Source organism: Vigna angularis, chromosome 1 (assembly GCF_016808095.1).
Source record: "Vigna angularis cultivar LongXiaoDou No.4 chromosome 1, ASM1680809v1, whole genome shotgun sequence".
NCBI lineage: Eukaryota > Viridiplantae > Streptophyta > Magnoliopsida > Fabales > Fabaceae > Vigna > Vigna angularis.
This window is the reverse complement of record NC_068970.1, coordinates 61,866,101-61,887,156: the sequence shown is the minus strand read 5'-3', so window position 1 is coordinate 61,887,156 and position 21,056 is coordinate 61,866,101. Positions and strand designations below refer to the sequence as shown.

Here is a 21,056-nt window from a genome sequence, read left to right as displayed (position 1 = left end):
AATCAATACATCATTCAATTTAAATACAAATAATTTTCTGAAAAAAAATTATAAATAAGATGAGTATTATATATATTAAGAATTATTTCCAGGTTAACTTGCATCACCATTAATGATTTTGAATTAAAGGTAAAAGTTTAGACTATATATACAAATAATATAATAGTTTATATAAATTTTGTTTGTTTTTTAATGTAAATTGGGCCTAAATTGTAACTCAGACCAAGGAGTGTTTGGTTGAGATATTACAGGCACTTTTACTAGTACATCTTGCAATGGAAAAACTAAGTTTATTGCGTAAATAATAAAATAATCAAACACGGTCTACATTGGAGGCAATTTCGCGGTTCCAATACAGTTGGAGTGGATTTTTCCTTTCCAAAAGTGAGCGCAACGAAACTCTTGTTCTGTTTTCTTCTTCGCTATGAGCTCAGATGCAAGTAGAGAACGAGGTGCATCAACCGTGGTACATTTTCTCCTCTCTTTTTTCCCTCAATTCAAACATGGACTTAACCACAAAGTATATTACAAACGTTTTGCTATGCTTCTGGAACTTTCTTCGCCTGTTTTCCGTTTTTATCAGATTCGTTATTCTGAGAATCGATGGAATTCTAACGAATAAATGCGTATTGAATAAGCACTGTTTGTGTCGACGTAACGAGATAATGTGCGAAGTGAAAATGAGATTTGTTGTTTCAAACTCCGTCGTCAATCTAAACGTGGATAACTGGCCTGAAAACGGAATATGGTTTGGCTGTATAGTTTGAAAATTTGGAAGGCATATAAGCAATCACAGGCAAATATATTTTGCGTCAGAAAATGAGAAAGAGATGCGAGTTGTTGTGTGGAGAGTATGGTGAACGTATGCTACGTTGGTAGAAGCTTGGGAAATGAAAATGGAATTCTTCTTGAACACAATTTGCTACAGTATATCGTATGCTATATTGGTAGAAGCGTTTTATGCAATATTCGTGTTCTTCTTCATTTCTTTTGTCTTTTATTATTTGGTGGAAAACGAGCAAACTTATCATAGTTGTATGTATGCCTGCGCGGAAGAAAAGGAAATAGGAAAAAAAGCATTAAATATCTATATAATCTATTATTTTGTTCATTGCTTTCCCTTTGAACCTAAATGTTATATTATTAAAAAACTTGAAGTCATATATGTTCATAATATTTTGTTTTTTTTTCTCAATTAACAGGTAGAGCGGAAATTTCAATGTAGAACACTTTTGTTTTTGGCATACCAAAGTTTTGGCTTTTTGTTTGGTGACTTGAGCCTATCCCCACTTTATGTTTATCAAAGTATTTTTTCTGGAAGACTAAAACCAGTCCAGAATGAAGATGCAATATTTGGCGCATTTTCTTTGATATTTTGGACTCTTTCAATTGTTTCTTTATTGAAGTATTCAGTTATTCTTTTAAGTGTAGATGATAATGGCGAAGGTAAGGACTGCTTTTCTTTATTTTTCTGTCAAACTAAGGTCCTTTTGTTACTCATTACTATAATTATTGTGGTAATGCTAGTACATTCAACACGTACAGGGGGAATTGTTGCTTTGTATTCACAGCTTTGCAGAAATGCAAAATTTTGTTTGCTTCCTAATCATCAAGCTTCGGATGAGGAGCTTTCTACATATCTCAAACTTGGTTCCTCAAATAGAATACCACCATCTCCTTTGAAAAGATTCATTGAGAAACACAAGAGTACAAAGAAGGCTTTGCTTATTTTTGTTTTACTGGGTGCTTGCATGGTAATTTGTGTTGGTGCACTCATGCCTGCCATTTCTGGTAACTTTACATTTTTCTCATTACAAATATGTTATTGTGTCTGGTGGTACAACTTATCTGATTGATGTTTTACCATTGCATCAGCTCTATTGCTAATAAGAATTCTATCTTGCAGTTCTTTCATCCATTAAAGGCCTGGAAATTGAAGCAAAGATTACAAACAAAAGTAAGTGGAAATGATGCTAATCTTCCTCCAAAGTGTCTAGTACTCAGAGCTTAAATGATCTACATGAATAACCCGCTAGGTTTGGCCTAAATGTGAGGGGGTTTGTCTAGTTTGCTCAAGCTCTTACTTTCAAACCTTGTTAGCATCATTGTGCACACAAAAAATCTAAATGAATTAAATCAACCTACTAATAAATTGATACATACAGACTATATAGAAAAAAGGTAACATATAATGGAATATTAAATCATGGAACGTACTTCAGAAACTGTTATTGTTACTTAAAAATAAAGTGATATTACGGACCTTGACATAGATAACTCCCCTTATTTTATGCCAAGCTTTTATATGGTGCATGCGTTAATTAAAAAAAAAGTATCGGTCTCTTGATTACGTTGTGCATTATGAGCTTCTTTATGAAAGGTTGAATTAAGCTTGATTTTCATTGTTCTTCAGCATAAGCAAAATTACTGAGGAACAGCAAATCTTGATTATATAATCATGTTTGGAGGCTCAAGATTGGTTTTATTTAGTTTTAAAATTGATAATTGATGTATGATTGTATCTTGTATGATAAAGATTTGTTCTCATGATAACAATTGAGAACAAGTCTCACTTGACGTTTGTTATACGCTACTGGTCCTATATTCCTTCCTTGAAAAATATTATGCATTTTTGTTATCAGAACATATGTATATATCATTTAGGCGTGGTCTCGTATTTCCTGTGTTCTACTGATTGGACTTCTTGTTATGCAACATAATGGTTCCTACAATGTTGCATTTTGTATTTTTTCTATCAAAACTTACGTATATATCCTTTCATAGGTGTGCTGTCTCGTATTTCCTGTGTTCTAGTGATTGGACTCTTTGTTATGCAACACCGTGGCTCCTACAAGGTTGCATTTGTATTTCCTCCCATAATCATTCTATGGTTACTTACTATTTTCATGATTGGCATTTACAATGTCATCAAGTGGAACCCACGAGTATATGGGGCTCTTTCTCCGCACTATATTTACAAGTTCTTTAGGCTAACAGGAAAAGGTGGTTGGGTTAATCTTGGAGGAGTATTTCTGTGTGTTACAGGTCTGCATCTCTTTTAAAATTCAAATTCTGCTTAAGCCTTATGCTTTCCAAATTCATTATTTTTTCTCGTCATTTCCAGGAACTGAAGCTATGTTTGGAGACCTTGGTTACTACAGACAAATACCTTTGAGGGTATGTGTGGCCAATAAGTATTAAGTTGGCTTTGATTTCACTGTTAACTTCCAATGTTGTGTTCTCGAATGACCCTCTCAATAGATAATACCCAAGAACTATTAGTGTTATTTAACTTCAGGTTTCTGTAAGGGTGATTATTATCTCCTTAGGTCAGTAATAGTATGTGTACTAAGTTGTAATATACTTTTTAGACTTTTGATGTGCCTGTGAAGAGAAATAGTTGATGTTATTATGCTACTAAAGAACTGAACAACAGATTGAAAGATACCACAACATACTAATTTATATTATACATATATTAGTATAAAAAAGACAAACCTTTGTTCATAATGCATAACAAGTGATGGAGTATAGGTGATGTAGAATTTAGGTTCGAAAGAGAAAGAAACAGAAAGACGGGAAAAAAATACGGGAAAGGTGGAAGAAAAAAATAGATAGGACAGAGAGAAGAGGAGAGAAGAGGAGAGAAACAGAGAGGTCAAAGAAACTGTGCACTGCACTTGATTTTCATTTCAATCTAGATTCAACTGTCCAGAATACAACAACCTACCTCACTTTTAGGCATGCCAAACAACTATGAACTAACAATAGCTTACTAACTAACTAACATCCTTCTCTTATTTATATTTACATATCAAAAGGGTTTATTAACCTGTAGGCCAATAACATTTAGAAAGTGATTCTTTAATTTGTTATCTAGAACTTTTTGGCTAAAGTGGAACGTGCGAAATTCAAACTTTGAGTTGATTTACCTGATTGGTAATGTATTACATAGAACATACTTTCATCTAGGGGGGACAATGCGGGCCGGCCAGCCCAGGCCTAGGACTGGCTCACACTTGGCCTGCAAAATGTGGATTGGGCTGACCCGCGCCTCTTGTGAAAAGCGGGCTGAATATTATGGCCCACTTCGTATCCTTTGTGGCCAGCGGGCATGCGGCCTGACTAATATAGCAAGAATGTTCTCCAGTGAGTTGACTTTGGCCTCTGCCTGGATTCACCTATTGGTTGTTGATCTTTTTGCTGCAAGGTCGTGGATTTTATCTTTGTCTTGGTTTCTCATTCTTTGCATATTTATCAAATTCTATCTATGGTTATGAGTTCAGGCAAGTTTTTCAAGACGGACTGAAGAATCAGATTGAAACTCGACATTCTGTTTCTTTTTGCTTGTTCTTTAGTCCTATTGGGATTCTTACTTATGTCATCATCATCATCATTGCTTTACAGAAAGTCCACGAAATTGAACTTCAGCTCATGGTTTTGAACAAATGCCCCCAAGTTGGGAACAATTATATATATGGACCAAAAAAGTAAAGAAAATGAAATAAATTTATATAGGAGTAGAAATTACCTTAACCATAATATAATCTGCAAAAACTCCCTAGTATGAAGTTAATTTTGTACTTCACATTTTTTTCTTATATGCACTCATGTAAAAATTAGTCCTAACAGGTTCTCCCCAATCCTTGATCTGTTCTATACTCAGTTTGCAAATAAATTTTCCAGTAGTATTCAAAATCCAGCAGGAAGGACCCGATTGGGAAAACAAGTTTAAAACAATGGGAAGATCGAAGCTTCAAACTCACGTTCGAAAAGTTTCAATCTTCCGCAACACGTCACTTAGATGAACCCATGGAGAAATATGAGAATGCTGTTAATTTAGTGTGGCCAGGCAGACCAACCCGTCCCATCCCAAACCCACGCGGGCTTAATTTAGTGTGGTCCGGCAGACCAACACGTCCCGTCCCAAACCCACACGGGCTATGGGTTAAGCGGACCAGGTTTATGCAGGTCAGCGGGCTCAAAATCTTAGCTCGCCTTAAGCTTTTCATTGCATGCCTGTTACCTGCCTCCTCAAGAATCGACAAAACAAGAAGAGTGAAAAAAATGTAGACAAAGATCCTTTTTCTATATTATTCAACAATTATCAACTCCAAACACAAGCATCAACTTACAAAAGAAAATTCTTGCTTTATATAGACATTCTCAGAAAGCCTCACCCCCCATAACAACTAACTTCTTAACTATTTTTATTTTTAAATTTCTTCCTATAATACACTTTCCAACCCCTCTCATTACTTCCCCCCTGCCTAACAGGTCCTTTACATAATATATTGAGGTCTTAATAATGATTCCTCATTTTAAAGAGAGTTATAACTTTTAGATTGATTTTATTTTTGAAAATGTTTGTTGTAATTTTTATAATTTGTTATTGCTCCCCATTACTGTGCAGGTTGCATTTTATTGTGTCATTTACCCATGTTTAGTTCTTCAATACATGGGGCAGGCTGCTTTTCTTTCCAAGAATTTATCTGCAGTGCATATAAGCTTTTATGCTTCTATTCCAGGTCAGTTAATGTCAATACTAAGAATAAAATATCTCTGATAGGCCTTCTTGTAGAATTCTAGAAGAACGTGGAAATGTATTATGTTTTTGCTCCTGGTCTCACAAAATGTCATTTATGAACTTATGCTGACACTGACAAATTGGCAAGTATTAGATACAAGTTCTGGTTCTCCCTGGCGAATTTAGGTGGGGAAATTTTCAGAGATAAGATAACTTTAACCTTTGAGATTATTAATCTAACAATGAAATATTTTTGTGTGAATTCTATTTAGGGTGGACGTTTTACTGTGTATTTTCTTTTCACAGCATGTTTTTAATGAACTTTAACTTTTTCTTATATAAGTTTGTTTCACTTACATTTTCTATTTCTGTAAATTATTATTAATTTAGTACGATTTCCTAATTTGAAAAGTGATATGTATCACGTCTTGCTTAAGGTTATTATTTCAATGTTCTATAAATTAGACCATTTTGTGACACTGTCTTTTTCTAACTGAATCACAACCTCTAACTAGAATGTATTTGATCTTATGTTGATCAGAAAAAGCTGAGTTCTTGTACATGAACTGTACTACTTTTAATTTATGGTAGAGGTTGGTGAACAAATTGGTAGATCAGATCCATTTCCTACCCCTATTATTCAATGTATCAAAGCCATTGTCAACTAGTTTAGCTTAACATTATTCGATAACTTTGGAGATAAACCCTAGCCAGTGGGTTTATCGTTCCTTGTGGTTTAGTACTCTTTTAACATTTTTCCCTATAAAAGAACCACTTAGACGATCCATGCATATAATTATCTTAACTTTTCACGTTAGCGTGCCGTGTATATATGCTTTCAGTGGAATAAAATCACCGTGTACTTGTAGTATTTGTATCAAGAAACTTACTTTAATGGTTAATGGAGCAAAATAATTGAGCTGGTACTTGTCTTGTCATATGTTTTTTATAAGACTGCAGTACTTGCTTTCTAGTATCCGTAATATATTTCAGAATGTTTTTGTCATTTTTGTAGATGTTCTATTTTGGCCAGTATTTGTGGTGTCTGCTTTGGCGGCAGTAGTTTCAAGTCAGGCTGTCATTGCTTCAGCATTCTCAACAGTCCAACAATGCCATGCATTTGAATGTTTCCCTCGAGTTAAGGCTGTGCATTCCAGAAGGTGGATCCCTGGTCAGACATATATACCGGAGATTAACTGGATTCTTATGATAATAAGCTTGGCTGTGACAGTTGGTTTAGGAGACATAAACAGAATAGGACATGCTTATGGTAAGTTGACAGAGCACCAGATGGTTGATTGGAGAATAGTGATGTTGGATCACAAAATACAATGAAGTTTGTTGGTCCAAAATCATAGATTACTACAGAGATGAATTCTCTGTATAAATTACTAGAAATCAGAACAAATCTTCCCCCCTAATTCCCCTCTTACACACAAATTTAGTATTATGTATTCTAATTTTCTGTCCTAAGCCGTCATCATCAAAGTTACTATTCAAGGTATTCTAATGTACACCTGCTTTTGTTAATTGTTTTTATATTACACAATTTGAAATGTTACTTTCTGCTATTGACTGTTATATAACCGCCCCTAACCCTCAGTTCCCATCATAAATTGTGTAACATTTGTTTTTATCTAATAGGGTATTTATTTTAATATTATTTGATATGGAAATATGATTGAGTTATGATTCATTAGCACTGTAAAGCTTTACATGCTCAATTTATAATGCCATCTATTTCAAAAATAGTAACCCTTACTGGAAGTGAAAATTAACATAATTTTGATCCACTGTCTGCATTAGAAATCTCTAAATTGTTCATCAATCGCGTAGTCCAACATTATTAGAAGAGTTGATTACGATATTAGCTTCCCAAGAACTTTAAGCCTTTTTTATGATCTTGCAGCACAATATTGAATGCTAGGGTAGAAGTTTCGCTAACAGTGAAACAAAATTAAACTTATTTTGCATGATTGTGTTATAGAGGGTTCAACGATTATTTGTGAAAATACAGTGATGTTCTGGGTTATTTTATATTCACTATTTTTTTCAGATCGTGGTTGTTAGTAACATCATCCTTTTGTTTACAGGAATTGCACATCTGATTCTTGTGTTTGTGACCACATGTTTGACATCACTAGCCATCATCCTTGTATGGAATCAAAGTCTTATAATTGCTCTGGCGTTTGCTTTATCCTTTGGTTCGATAGAGATTCTCTTCCTGTCATCATATAGCCTGAAAATCCTTAAAGGTGGCTGGATTCCACTCGTGCTTTCTGCAGTCTTCATGGTTGTAATGTATGCGTGGCATTATGGTTCCAGGAAAAAGTATTTATTTGACACGCATAACAAAGTTTCAACGAGGACCATCCTAGCATTAGGTCCTAGTCTTGGGATTGTTAGAGTTCCTGGAATGGGCCTTATCTACACTGGATTGGCTACTGGAATCCCTGCTAGTTTTACTCATTTCTTGACAAATCTGCCAGCTTTCTACCAAGTGGTTGTTTTTGTTTGTGTTAAGACTGTACCTGTGGCTCGTGTGCGACGTGAGGAACGTTACCTCATTGGTCGAATTGGTCCCAAATCTTACCGGTTGTATCGATGTATTGTCCGAAATGGTTATAAAGATGTGTGCAATCACGAAAATTATTCTGAAAATGATTTTGAAAATGAACTGGTGATGAGCATAGCTGAATTCATTCAATTGGAAGCAGAAGGTTGCTCTGGAAAGGCAGAAGGTTCAGCGGATGGACGGATGGCGGTGGTGAGAACATCAGGGAAGTTTGGGACACGATTGCTGATGTCGGAATCTTCTTCTTTTCAGGAAGGCAACAATATTAATCTTCCGGGAGCTTTGACCGTTACTAGCAGTAAATCTCCAATATTGAAGAGGCTTCAGGCCATGTATGAGCGGGAATCGCCTGAACACATCACTAGACCACGAATTCGATTTGAGTTGCAAAATGTAATATATAATGACCCACGGGTCAAGGAAGAACTCATGGAACTGGTAGAAGCCAAGTGCACTGGAGCAGCGTATGTAATTGGGCATTCTAACGTGAAGGCCAACTGGAACTCATCATTTATAAAGAAGTTTGCTATCGACCTCTACTCTTTTCTCCGGAAAAATTGTCGGGCCCCAGTTGTAGGACTAAACATTCCTTCGATTTCTCTGATTAAGGTAGGAATGAATTACCATGTGTAGCATAAGTTGTGACTGTTTTGACAGGGGATGTATGTAACGTGTAACAAACCGAGTGCTGAGTGGGAAAAGCAGGCAGAGTTAGTCACATCCCAGGAACACGTGGAGGAATATCCTATAATGGGAGACCAGAGGAAAAGTGAGGAAGAGGAAAAGCAACATTAAATTCAAAGATTATGTGACGTAGTGGGTGCGTCTCTGGTATGTGAAACCTCTGCCTTTCTGACTTTCTCTCTCTGTTATCCTTCACCATATTTCTTGATTATTCTCTCCTCATTCTCCGGTTCCTCTGCCGTGAAAATCCTCTCTCATCCGTCTTACATATGTTTCTTTTCTCTGCAATATGTTATGCAGCTTGATACCTTTACATCAATAAAATTCCACGTTCTTACCCATTTCTGAGTTATATATCAGTTGATATTATTGGTTGTTCCTGTATTTTTATAGTCTTTGTGCACACAGTTACAATGTAATCTATGCAAGCCAAAAAAGAATTCCCCTTACCTTATGTTTGGACGAGGGATTTCAACAATTCTACCAAATTTGAATGATTTACTATTGAATTCTCTTCATTTTTTAAATAATTTGTTTTGTTTGAATGAAGTAATTAAAATATCTCATATTTCAATTTTTTTGTTGGGATAAAGTAATTTAATTTCTATTTTAAGATACACTCAACTTTATCTGAATTGAGCTAGCTTGACCTTCGACTCGTCTCGATTTTTAGTTTGGATCGATTCTAAAAAATTACACTTGGGTCGATTAGGCTCGATCTTTACTCTAGGATAACTGGACTTGACCTTCAACTAGGATTTATTGATTTCAATCTTCAGTATAGACTGACTCAGTTCGATCTTTAGCATGGGTTAACTCGTCTTGAATTTTGAAACAAGCCAATTTGACTATACCTTTGGTCTGAACCAACTCGATTAGACCTTTGACCTTGACTAATTTGGCTTGACTTTCGACATGACCCAACTCTGGTTGTCATTCAACCCGGACTGACTCTACTTGATTTTTGTCCTAAACTGACTTGGCTCGACCTATGGCTTGGGCCACCAGGTCGATATTTTGCTCAAGCCAACTCAACTTGACCTTGACCGAGTTGACTATGCTTAACCTTCAGCTTAGACCGGCTTCGCTCGACCATTGCTTAGGCTAGCTCTACTCGACCATCGATTTGAATGGGTTCCATCAACCATGGGCTCGGCTAACTCGGCTAGACCATTGACTTGGGTCATCTTGGCTTGACTTTTGGCACAAGTCATCTTGTCTCGACTTTCGGTCCAAGTCGTCTTGTCTCTACCTTTATCTCGAGGTCACTCAACTAGAACTTTGTTTCGACTCAGTTAGAATTTTTAATGAAATTTTAAATTTTTAAAAAATTGAATTTTTTATGTTATTGCTTTGGTAATTACACAATTATATTTTTGAATTAGTAAATATTAATAAATATCTTTAAGTTTTAAATATTTAAAATTTTTTTTTTTTTTTATAAAAGTATAATGTTAACAATTCAGTTTTTAAAGACATTAAAAAAACATGCATGCAGTATAAATCTAGTAGTTATTCAAATAAAAAAATTGATAAAATAATTTAAATTGATTTCTCAAAATAAAATATTTAAAAGAAAGATGAAATTTAAATGCAAGTAATTGAACTTTCCAAATCCTTGATATTTTAAAAAAATTCAATGAAACAATTAAATAAATCAATTTGATGTATATTTAACAAATATTTCATTTCAAACATATCACCATGTAATGTTTCAAGCTTTTTTTGAGGGAGTACAGAAAATACAATTTATTTCTTTGAAGATATATAATGTTTATGTGGAGGGAAGAGGCGCATATTATAAGTGTTTAGACTTGTCAATTTACTATGATTTGATTTGAATGGAAGAAAAGCATAGAAAGTGAATTTGTTTGCATGTGAACAGCAGACATATACAAAGTAAAAGAATGGATGGAAAGCAATTATTTAAACTATTATAATGGTTTTGGAAAAAATAAATTCTTTAAACAGGGTATTATTGTGGGGAAAATAATCAGGACAATTTTAGTGTGAGACAAGATACTTTTTAAATTAAGTATATTGATTTTTTAAATGAGTGGTCTAAAAATAATATCTAACACATTTATTTTATTCATTAGTTATATAATTAAATTGACCTTATGTAAAGATATTGATGTTTAATTTCTTCTTAAATTTTTCATATTTAGTTTTACTCAAATTCCCTCTCTCTAATGAGTTGGATTACCCTCCATATTATTTATATGATCTTTATCATTTTTTTCTAATGGGATAATGATTTTTTATTATTAGTTTGGTTGGTATATACTAAATACCCAGCCACCAACCCAGAGACATGATTTTCTTTGTATTTGTATGGGAACACCATTTACCCAACACATTAAGATTCAATAGTATCTATCTGTGAGCATTAATATTCCCAATTTCCGATTGGCTATAGTTGCTAGATGCTACATCAAATCTGGTGAGAAAGTTTCTTCCTTTTTTCAAAAACCCTTATAAATTTAGGGTCAGAATTGAACACCACGAGCAGAACGGGATATACCATTTCAATGAGTCTGGATAGGAAACAAGCTTGACCTTGGTCGCTGTCTTTTGTTCTTCTTGGATGGAACAAACTAAAAGTGGGAAGAAAAGTTTCAAATCACATTCTCCTAGCTACCTTCTTATCCTAACCATAACAACCAATCCCCAAATATTAAACCCTTTTTGTTGATGTAAGGGACTAATTAGCAGGGTGGTGTTTGGGTTATTAGCCCTTAGGGTTTATAAATGTTGAGTACCTCTTCTTATTCTGCCTTTAGCCGCTCCTTTCTTCCGATCAAGGGTTTTCCCCGACCCGTCGCACTACGTCCTTTTCCTCGGATCTTGGAATCCCATGCCAAGTCTCCAAGAAATGTAAGCATTATGTGATACCTCTTGAAACTTGTGTTTTTTATTTTCTCTTTTTATTTATGTTTCTGTTATTTGCTGTTGGAATTATTTATTACATTTTTTTAGAGCTGCGAAAAGAAAAAAAAAGAAGGGTATGGAAATGTTCTTACCTTTGTCCCTATGCACCTGGGAATCTGAGTCCTCTGTAATTCGTTGTTTTGTGGGGGCTCATGAGTTTTCTTTCTGTGCATGCACACACACACATATATAGTCGAACCAATTGTCTGAGCTAGTTCTGCTTCGCTGTTTTAATTTTTCGGGGCTTTCCTTGCAGAGATTGAGTATTCAGTGCTTTAGGCACGATCATCTTTCTCCAGAAACACCCCAACCTGAAGTTATAGAGCACTATTTTCATGAGGAACTGGTGCAATCTGAATTCAGTGACTCCAGTGTTGTCACCAAAAGAGACTGGAAATCATCCCTTCAGAAGGTCACATGCTTATTGTTTACTCTTATGACAAATGGTTTTCCATTTTCTAAGTGGATGTGTTGTGTGGTAATTTAAAGCTTGGTAGTCATATCGAGGAACATGTGTGCTAGTGAACGAAATTGAAATCTGCAGCTGATACCTACCGTCAAGTTTCATGTCAAGTAAAATTCACTCACACTAATTAACGATGGTTTACGTTGGGTTTTCTTTCCTCACTGATGATAAGTAAACTTTGGGATGGTTTGATGGAAGTAGCATTCATATATGTTTTAAAATCAAGAGAGCTAAGTAATTATTTGGTATGATCTGCTGTTATGTGGAATTACTTAATGTTCTATTCTGCATCCTTACTGATAGATTCTAGTTTGCATTTGCTAAATGTGCTTAACATATACAAATATGAAGGTTACTCTTATCAGATAGGGGAGGTGTTACTTGAAAATAATATACGAACTCTTTAATTGCTTGAGAGACAACTCTCTGTAGATGTATATTTATGTACATGAACAACTACAATCATAACCCTTGATTCCAAGGATGACAAGTAGATTGAAAAGAGGAAAATAATCCATGTATAGTGTCTAAGTTTGGCAAGCTAATGGACATTTAATAAAAAATATTCGACATTATTCCTGAAGCTAGAATTTATAAATCATATGCTTGCATCCTTTTAGTTATCACATGTACCCAGGGCCACCCAGAGAAATTTGGTGAAGATGTTTGCTACTTACATACAAACTATCCAATATCACTTTGTAAGGAGGCAATCTTGATAACAAGTTGATGAAATGGTCAATGGTGAGTGGCTGTTGTGGAAACAAAAGATAAACAAAAATCTTAGAAACCTGTAACAAACAGTCCATAGAAATTTTTCAATGCAGGAATCTCTTTGATAATTTCTTGGCTCCATTTTGGGTGAGGGAAAGCTTCCAATGTTGTCTTTGGGACAGACATGGACAGTGAACGAACAAGAAGTAAAGGCATAATAGGAAGGAGAACGATGATAAATAAAATATTATAAACAGGATTGGGTACCTTTTCAGACGTGATTAAATGAGGAGATGTACTGTCCTTTGGAGCAATATCTAATGAACGGGTAGTCAGTTGTGCTTCTCAAGAATTCTTTGTCTAGTGTCCACATGATGTGTTAGGGGTTGGCGAGTATACGAGAGAAGGAGATATAGGAGAGGAAGAGAAGGGGACCGTACGGTAGAGGACAGGGGCCGAACGGTGGAAAGGGAGGAGCACGATGGCCAAATGGTTAATAACAAGGAGCGAGCGGACCAGATGATAGAAGGGGGAGAGGGATCGAACCGAGCGGTAGAAGGAAGAGAGAAAGAGGGCCGAACGGTGGGGAGCAACGGGAGCATCCTAATTGACACAACAGTTAGGATGGGCGGGAAATTTATTAGAGTTTAAGGACGTATCTCAGGATATTATTACATATAGGTTAAATGTAGTAAATGAGGATAAAGTTATTCTTACCAGATAATCATAATAAATAGGCATAATTACTATTATTCTTTACATTTTCGGGAGGGAGTGATTAGTATTAATAAAGGGGGAACCTAGGGTTTTAAGGTATGTTTTTGATTGAGAGTTTTGTAAGAGAGGTTAGGCTCTCAGGTAACTGACGGAGACCCTGCTCCCAGTTATTGTTTGTTTCCTTTGATACAGTTATTTCCATTTAATAAAGAGGTTTATTCAGCGATTTACCAGTGTTTATTGTCTGTGAGTGTGTGAGCGGTTGTGTGTGGCAAGTTTATGTACTCAGGTACGTAACATGATGTCACTGGTGATAGATTTGAAAGGCTAATCTTTGAGAGCAGGAGTGACAGTGGAAGTAATGCTTCAGTCGTGGGACAAGTAATTGTTACATATATTGACGGGAAATAAGAGCAGAAGAGAGAGGGACAAATTTTTTGGCAACTAACGTCGTCATGTTCTAGAAGATGGTCAAGTTCAGGGAACTACAATATCCAACATGTTTGGTTCGTCTGGTGGCAAGGAAATACATATGTGAAAAATAAGTGAGAAATAGGATGAATGGAAATAGGTAGGAAATAGAGTGAAATGAAAGTGTTTGGTTTGAGAGAAATTGGGAAAACATGAGTAGGTGAATGGAAATTGGTGGGAAGTATGGATAAGAGAACTAGTAGACCCCACTCCTTTTTATTTCTTTCCTCCCCACCATGTTACTCTTCCACCAAAGGGATAACCTAGTGCATCCCAAGAAGTATAACCTGTCTATCCCTTGTGTATGGTCGTGAGCAAAGAAGTATAACCTAAAAAAGAGAGAATAGACTCTATGAGATAAAATAGAATAAGGAATTTGATTTTGCAAGACTGAAAATAGCATTTGATTGATGAGATAGCAAGATGTAGTAATAGAATAAGGACAATTTCTATTAAGTAGTGATGCTTGTATTTTGGCAACTGTTGTTTTTTTTGTGGAGTGTGTGGACTAGAAGATTGATGGCGAATATCAAATGAAGTTGTAAAGGATTAAAAAGTCACAAAAATATTCACTATTATTATCACGATGCAAATTGGATCAACAAATTTAATGGGTTAATTTAATTATGTATGGATTTTGATTCAAATGACTTGAAAAACAATTTATATCTTCCTTTCATTAAATATAGCCCGGTGCAAGTCATCAATAAAGGTAACAAAATTATTGAGATCCCGTCCCACATTGACTATAAATATTGCCAAAAGTAGAGCTTATAAATATGAAGACTTGGCAATCATCTGAATTAATAACAGAAAATGGGGACAACTCTCAGTTCTTACAACTAGGAAAGGAAGAACAAACATTATTTTAGTTGACTAGAGTATTAAGCTTTGATTGATTTACAACTCTATCTTGAAGCTTGGACAGGTTGGAATGTCCTAAATTACAATGAATCAATTTTGAAGACCCAACAGTGGCACATGAAACAAATGAGTGTGGTACATTTAGCTGGTACAGTCCTTGATATTTGCATCAGGAATAAATTCTGTTGTGTTTCCTGATCCTGCAATGTGGCAACTTGACAAAGTAAGCTGAAAGGGTAGCAAAACAATATAAGTGAACCAGTAAGTTGACAAAAAAGTTCAAATTAAAAGGACAGCTTGGAGCATACAGAACTCGTTTTAGTGCCAAAAGATTATTTTGGACTATCCATTTAGCAAAATTTTAGAGCCATGAGCCAAGACATAGATGCAAGAAAAGCAGATTGTTCTAACTTAAATTGGGCAAAAGTGCAGAAGTATCATAAACGTATTTAGAAGCAGTGACATCAAGGATCCATGAACCAAAAGGAGTAATACCGGTGATGAATTACCTAAATTTGCAACTAAAGCAATCGAAGTATCAGCCTGGTTAAATGCTTGTCGAGGAAGTTTTTATAATCATTGCTTGAGACATAAATGTCTTATTATTAGAGGGAGCTTCAGAAGTCTTGTTAGATTGATCCACATTGACATATAGCTACCTTGGAGTAATAATGTGAAGGACATAAAATCAATCGTGGGTACGAACCACTCAGTTGCAGTTTGTATATGGGTATGATTACCACAACCCTGACCACTTCCCTGTCTCACAAAAAGGGATAACAAAAGGAGGACGTCGATGGTAATGCAGCATACTGAACATTGTCTGCCCCAACAGAGGAACCTGATTGTAGGATTTGTGCAAATACATCTTCAATGGAAGGATTTGGGAAGTTACCCAAGATTTATTGTAAAAGGCATGAGTTCGGGTGGGAGCCCTATGTTAGTGTAACTATTCGAATTTAGAAAAATTGCTCATGAGTACTATCGGCATCACTATGCAAGACATTAGCACATTTTTTAAACTCTATTGTTGGTTATCAATGTCTTGGAAAGGACTACTTACTAATGGCTCTAACTAGCGTAGGAAATGGCCAGACATTAATAAGCTTGAGCCTGACCTTTTACCTATCAAAGACTTTTTTTAAAGACCTAAAAGCCTTTTTAAGACATCTCAATTAGTTGGAAACATGAAAAGACAAAAAAACTCCTCGAAATTCAAAAATAGATTTATACAAACCCAAAATACTAGTAATAATATAAGCAAACAAAAATATTCAAATTGTTTGAAAATAATATTAACGCTATTCACATGTCCTAGTGAAATCTTAATGCATTAATTGTATGCTAGTGTCATCCTTTTCACCTAACATAATCTATACTCAATATAAATTTCCTGCATCACGTAATTCCATGAAGAATAGTTATTTGAAAAATGTTTGAAATAAAATTCAAGTTTGCTGCATGACAAAAAATAAAAGTAAATTTTTATCTAATAGTTTTCTTTGAAGTATCTGGAAAAAATATAAATATGGTGTATTTCGTTGTCTAAAATTGCATGCTTCTACATATATGTGGTTCACATTCAATAATTATTGTCTAGAGGTGAGATTATTTCCAAATTAGGTTGTTAATTGCTTCATTAAAAAAAATTATATCCTTTCACAAAAGTATTTTTTCAGAAATTAGGAATCATCCTTAATAGTAAAACTAATTTCACAGATTATAAACTTTAACAGAACTTTAAAAGAGTAGGTTAAAAAGAAGTTGGAGAAAAAAACGTAAGCTTATAAAAAAGTGTAAACAATGTGTAAGGTGATTGAGGAAAAGATTAAAATCTACAGAATGATACAAAAGAAATGAATAAATCTTACATAGGTTATATGTTCTACTTATATTGACAGTGAACATACCAAATGCCTTCATGGATAGCTTTTCGAGAGGTTTTGTTAATGGTGATAGATTTTGTTTGTACAGATTACATAACTGACACTAATAAAATCCCATTATCATCGGACAATTTCAATTTTAACTCGTGCTAGTTGCAGATTTGTGACTTTTTAGTGATAGAGACATGAAAGAATGCAAAATATTGTGGGAGAATGCAAAACACAATGTCTCCTATTTTGTTAAGTTAAACTGGGAGTACAAAGCATTGTAATTTTTTTATTCCTTCTAGAAATTTGTAATAACATTTATGTAGGCCGGCCTAACAACTCTAACAAACTTTTTCTAAGGCCTGAACCTTGTCTTTTTATTTAAATAGGCTTTTTAAAAAACCTTAACCTAACCTGTATAATGAACAGGCTAAGCCTTAATTAGGCTAGGCCCAAGGCTCTTGATTGGCCACCTGACCTATTTTCACCCCTAGTATTGGTGGAGGGTTCTGACTAACAAGGAAGTTGAGTAAAGTATTGTAGAGTGAAGGTCATCCAGATGTTCTTGGGATGGCGCTATGATAAGAACTTGGGTTTTATGGAGTGTTGAAGTCTTGAATTGAGTAGTATAGGATACTTGGTTGGGTATTTAATTAGTAGATTATTCTCCTTTAATAGCTAGTCTTTTGAAAGTTCTCCAGGTGCTTGGATGCTTATCAATCTCCCATCAAGTTCTCATTATAACACTTATAGAAACTCTTAAAAAGTGAACTTTAAGCCTAATTCAATTTTACATAATTAATTTGCAAAGTAATGTTTGCATCCCCTTATATACTAAAATTTGGTTATATATTTAGTCAATATGAGATCTTCAACGGAAACAATGGAAAAGAGAATGAATGATTTCTGGAAGAATTATTTCTGAATCTAACAAGTTGGAATATCAGTGGAAGGACTGTATAGTGTTGAAAAGCCAAAACACGAGATGCAGAAATAGATTCAAAACTTTGAAAAAAGTGTGAAGCTGTGTGGAAACGTAAGAAAATGACTAAAATAGGTAGCTGGTTGCGTTGTGTTAAATAAAGCTGCGAGTTTGCCTGGTTGCATTGTTTTAAATAAAGCTGCGAGTTTGCCTGGTTGCGTGATGTGTTAAATAAAGTTGCAAGTTTTGTGATTTGAATTGTGGTGGTGGAAAAGCCATCTACATCTGGTAAGAATCTTGAGAGAATGTCACCACAAAAGCTAGCTATTGTAGTTGGAGAGTCTATGGCCTTGTAAACCCATGCTAGAATCTCTTGCAGTTAGATCCTAACATCTCACCACGTTATATGGCCGTGGTGCCCATCCCAGGTGTACATTTATATACATGAACAAATATATTCATATCCCGTGATTGCAGGGGTTACTACTAAAACGAAACAAAAGCCACTGCAACTGTCTAACTTTAGGAAGCTAATTATATTCAACGATATTCAATGGTGACATTAAGTTGATAATCTATAAAATGCATTTCTTTAGTAATTTCGTGATACCTAATGCATTTCATTCTTGGTGCCAATCACCCTTTGACCCTCAATCTAACATTAGGATTATGAAGGCTGAAATAAGTTTGGTCGATAGTTTAGTTCTTCCTGTCTATTAAAAGAAATACTTTTCATCAGGCATCTGTTTTGTAGGAATTGTGTGAACAGACTTTGTCAATTAAGTACCATGTAGTCATTCTGTGGAAGTGACGGGGTATGGAATTATGTGATATGGCTGAGGTGAATATCTGCCTTTATTTATGCAATTGACTGAGAAAAAAAGTGTGGTTTTCTTTGTCATGCCGAATGTTTGGTTTGTGGTGTTGTTCAGCGTGCTGACATACAATATATCCAGAGAATAGAATATCTACTTTTATATACATTGGAATTTATTTATGAGAAGAGAGTGTGGTTGGTTGATTGTATAGGCTAATTTATTTATTTATTTTTGTTCCTTTTATGTAGGATAGATGTAGGATTTCAGACTTGATAGGTTGGAATAAGGTTTTCAGTTCGGTTCATGGTAGATTATAAATTAATTGGTGTATATGGCATGGAGATGAGGGTGATTTGCAGAGAATATAGGTGTTTTAGGGTCAGAGTAGTGATGACTGTTTGAGTGCTGTGTGCGGTACCTGCATTACCTGGATTTTTATTTTTTATTTTAGGGCAAATTGATGAAAGAATGAAGTAGGATTTTGTTGTGGTAATCTATCACAATGTCTGATAGGGCTGAAGATGAGCATAACAGATACCCAGGAGTTAAAGTGTTTGCTTCTCACAACCAAGATTGCAGTTTATTTTTGCTTATAATACATAAAAATGATCAGTCTGTTGCAAGAAGGAATTACATCTGCCTACACTAACCTCAAACTCTTTATCAAATTAAAAAGAGTAAACCCAAATCCAATAGACTCTAGTATTACTAAACCTGTAAGAAAATTTCCATAAAACAAAACTGAGAGAAGATAAACATGAAAAGTCCTAGATTTCCTTCATGATTGAAATAATTATGGTCTAGTAAAGTGATGAAATAATTATTTCCAATGGATTGCACCATAGGCTATCTGTGAAGGGAGAGGTCTAGTATGGCGGCACCGTAGGCCACAACGGCATGTTTATGTCGTTAATTTTTTGGCCTTTTGTCCAATTCCCCATTTATAACAATGGTTAGCACTAAATTTGAAACTGAACTAGAATACTAGAATGATTTGCTCTGTAAACTTAATGCTTCTTGATTTTAGTTCATCTGCGTCATACTTGTCTGTCGGTTAAAATATATGAAGCTTTAGATGGTCTTTGCATGTGGAAATATCAAACATGCATCATTGCAATGGACAACAGAGTATTGTACAACGTTGTCAATGAAATAAAATTTTATATTTTAAGTGTTATCTAATGTCAATCTGTTTACCAAAATACTTGTTTTATTTTCAGGCTGCAAATGAAGTATTCAAGGTAATTGGTTATCCATGGGTTGTGCCATGGACTGCAATAACTATATTACAAGTAAGTGTTTCCAAAACTTTGAGCAAGTTGTGACTAAGTAGATTTCTCTTTTATATTTCAATTCCCCAGTTAAAAACTTATTGATACATGTGATGAGTGGAATGGAGATAAAATGGTTTTTGAACCAATTGAGATAAATTAAAATTCCAAGCAATAAACTGTCAACATGAACTTGTGACACGCAACATCATATGATGCAGGTTATGCTTCTTTGGACGACAGCATTTTGGTTTATAGGATCTTGGATGATTCCTTTTGCTGCCCACATAACTGGCTTTAGCAAGGAGTCTTTAACATTTAGAGGGCAAGCACTGTTCAGTCTCGTTACCGATGTAACTGAAGGACTTGCTGGAGTTGCAATTCTTCTTCACTGTCTTTCTCGATTTCGCCCTCTTCCACCGGACTGGTTCAGGTTTAGCCTGAAAGGCAATTGGCAATTAGATGTCATCATGGGATGTCTCATGTTTCCACTTGTCAATCGGCTGTCACAGTTCAACCTGGACCTACTACCCCTTTTACCCTCTACACCTGTCACCCTTTCTAGTGTTGAACAATCAATAAGGGCAAGGGATCCAGTGGCAATGCTATTGTATGCAACAGTTGTATCAGTCTGTGCTCCTGTATGGGAAGAGATAGTTTTCCGTGGCTTTCTACTCCCATCCCTCACCAAATACATGCCAGTGTGGTGTGCAATACTGGTAAGTTCAATTGCCTTTGCGCTTGCACACTTCAACATACAGAGGATGCTGCCCCTTATATTTCTTGGCATGGTAATGGGTGTGATATATACACGGTCAAGGAATTTACTGCCACCAATGCTGTTGCATAGTCTTTGGAATGGTTTTGTCTTCTTAGATTTGATGAAATAGCTTCTTCCAAGTTGTGATTCTCTGTCAGGGAGTCTATGGTGTAGGTAGAATTGCAAGCACTAGGATGCGGGCTGCTTTGGATCAGCATCTTCACAAGTAAACGCTGACCAAGTGCATGTGCTAAGAGTAACAGCAGTTAATGTGCTCTTACAGTTGTACATTGTAAAAAAACAGAACCCCCCATTTGTCCATATCTGTGCTGATATTTGACAGGTATAATTAAAACAATCTATTGAGTAACCCCTCTCCCTTTTCTGTGAAATTAATTCATTTTTGCTCACATGATGCTGAAGGACGGTTCTATTTTATATTCTGAAGAAGCTCATCCTTTA

General features: G+C 35.2%; 2 protein-coding genes across 3 annotated transcripts; both read left to right on the top strand.

Annotated features, from left to right (window-relative positions):
• Positions 1 to 320: 320 nt before the first annotated feature.
• On the top strand, positions 321 to 9,288 carry LOC108346387 (potassium transporter 3). Of its 2 annotated transcripts, XM_017585468.2 has the most exons (9): positions 321 to 466; positions 1,203 to 1,446; positions 1,546 to 1,791; positions 1,907 to 1,957; positions 2,785 to 3,045; positions 3,125 to 3,177; positions 5,414 to 5,528; positions 6,543 to 6,797; positions 7,621 to 9,288. In XM_017585468.2, the coding sequence occupies exons 1-9, from the start codon at positions 425 to 427 to the stop codon at positions 8,733 to 8,735; spliced, it is 2,382 nt and encodes a 793-aa protein (XP_017440957.1). In that variant the 5' UTR covers positions 321 to 424; the 3' UTR covers positions 8,736 to 9,288. The 2 variants fall into 2 exon arrangements, with proteins under 2 accessions (XP_017440957.1, XP_052732649.1); XM_052876689.1 differs by lacking the exon at positions 1,203 to 1,446 and having other exon boundaries at positions 7,621 to 9,286.
• Positions 9,289 to 11,060: 1,772 nt separating this feature from the next.
• On the top strand, positions 11,061 to 20,986 carry LOC108347480 (uncharacterized). Its single transcript, XM_017586749.2, has 4 exons — positions 11,061 to 11,663; positions 11,974 to 12,129; positions 19,784 to 19,855; positions 20,056 to 20,986. Exons 1-4 carry the CDS (start codon positions 11,538 to 11,540, stop codon positions 20,722 to 20,724), a joined length of 1,023 nt encoding a protein of 340 aa, XP_017442238.1. The 5' UTR covers positions 11,061 to 11,537; the 3' UTR covers positions 20,725 to 20,986.
• The last annotated feature ends 70 nt before the right edge of the window (positions 20,987 to 21,056 follow it).

What these genes read in the sequence shown, in the direction of transcription:
- LOC108346387 (XM_017585468.2), top strand. Translation starts at nt 425, where the DNA reads ATGAGCTCAGATGCAAGTAGAGAACGAGGTGCATCAACCGTG. An exon ending in AACGAGGTGCATCAACCGTG is followed by an intron (nt 467 to 1,202) that starts GTACATTTTCTC and finishes CTCAATTAACAG; the next exon opens with GTAGAGCGGAAATTTCAATG. An exon ending in TGTAGATGATAATGGCGAAG is followed by an intron (nt 1,447 to 1,545) that starts GTAAGGACTGCT and finishes CAACACGTACAG; the next exon opens with GGGGAATTGTTGCTTTGTAT.
- LOC108347480 (XM_017586749.2), top strand. Translation starts at nt 11,538, where the DNA reads ATGTTGAGTACCTCTTCTTATTCTGCCTTTAGCCGCTCCTTTCTTCCG. An exon ending in ATGCCAAGTCTCCAAGAAAT is followed by an intron (nt 11,664 to 11,973) that starts GTAAGCATTATG and finishes CTTTCCTTGCAG; the next exon opens with AGATTGAGTATTCAGTGCTT. An exon ending in GGAAATCATCCCTTCAGAAG is followed by an intron (nt 12,130 to 19,783) that starts GTCACATGCTTA and finishes TTTTATTTTCAG; the next exon opens with GCTGCAAATGAAGTATTCAA.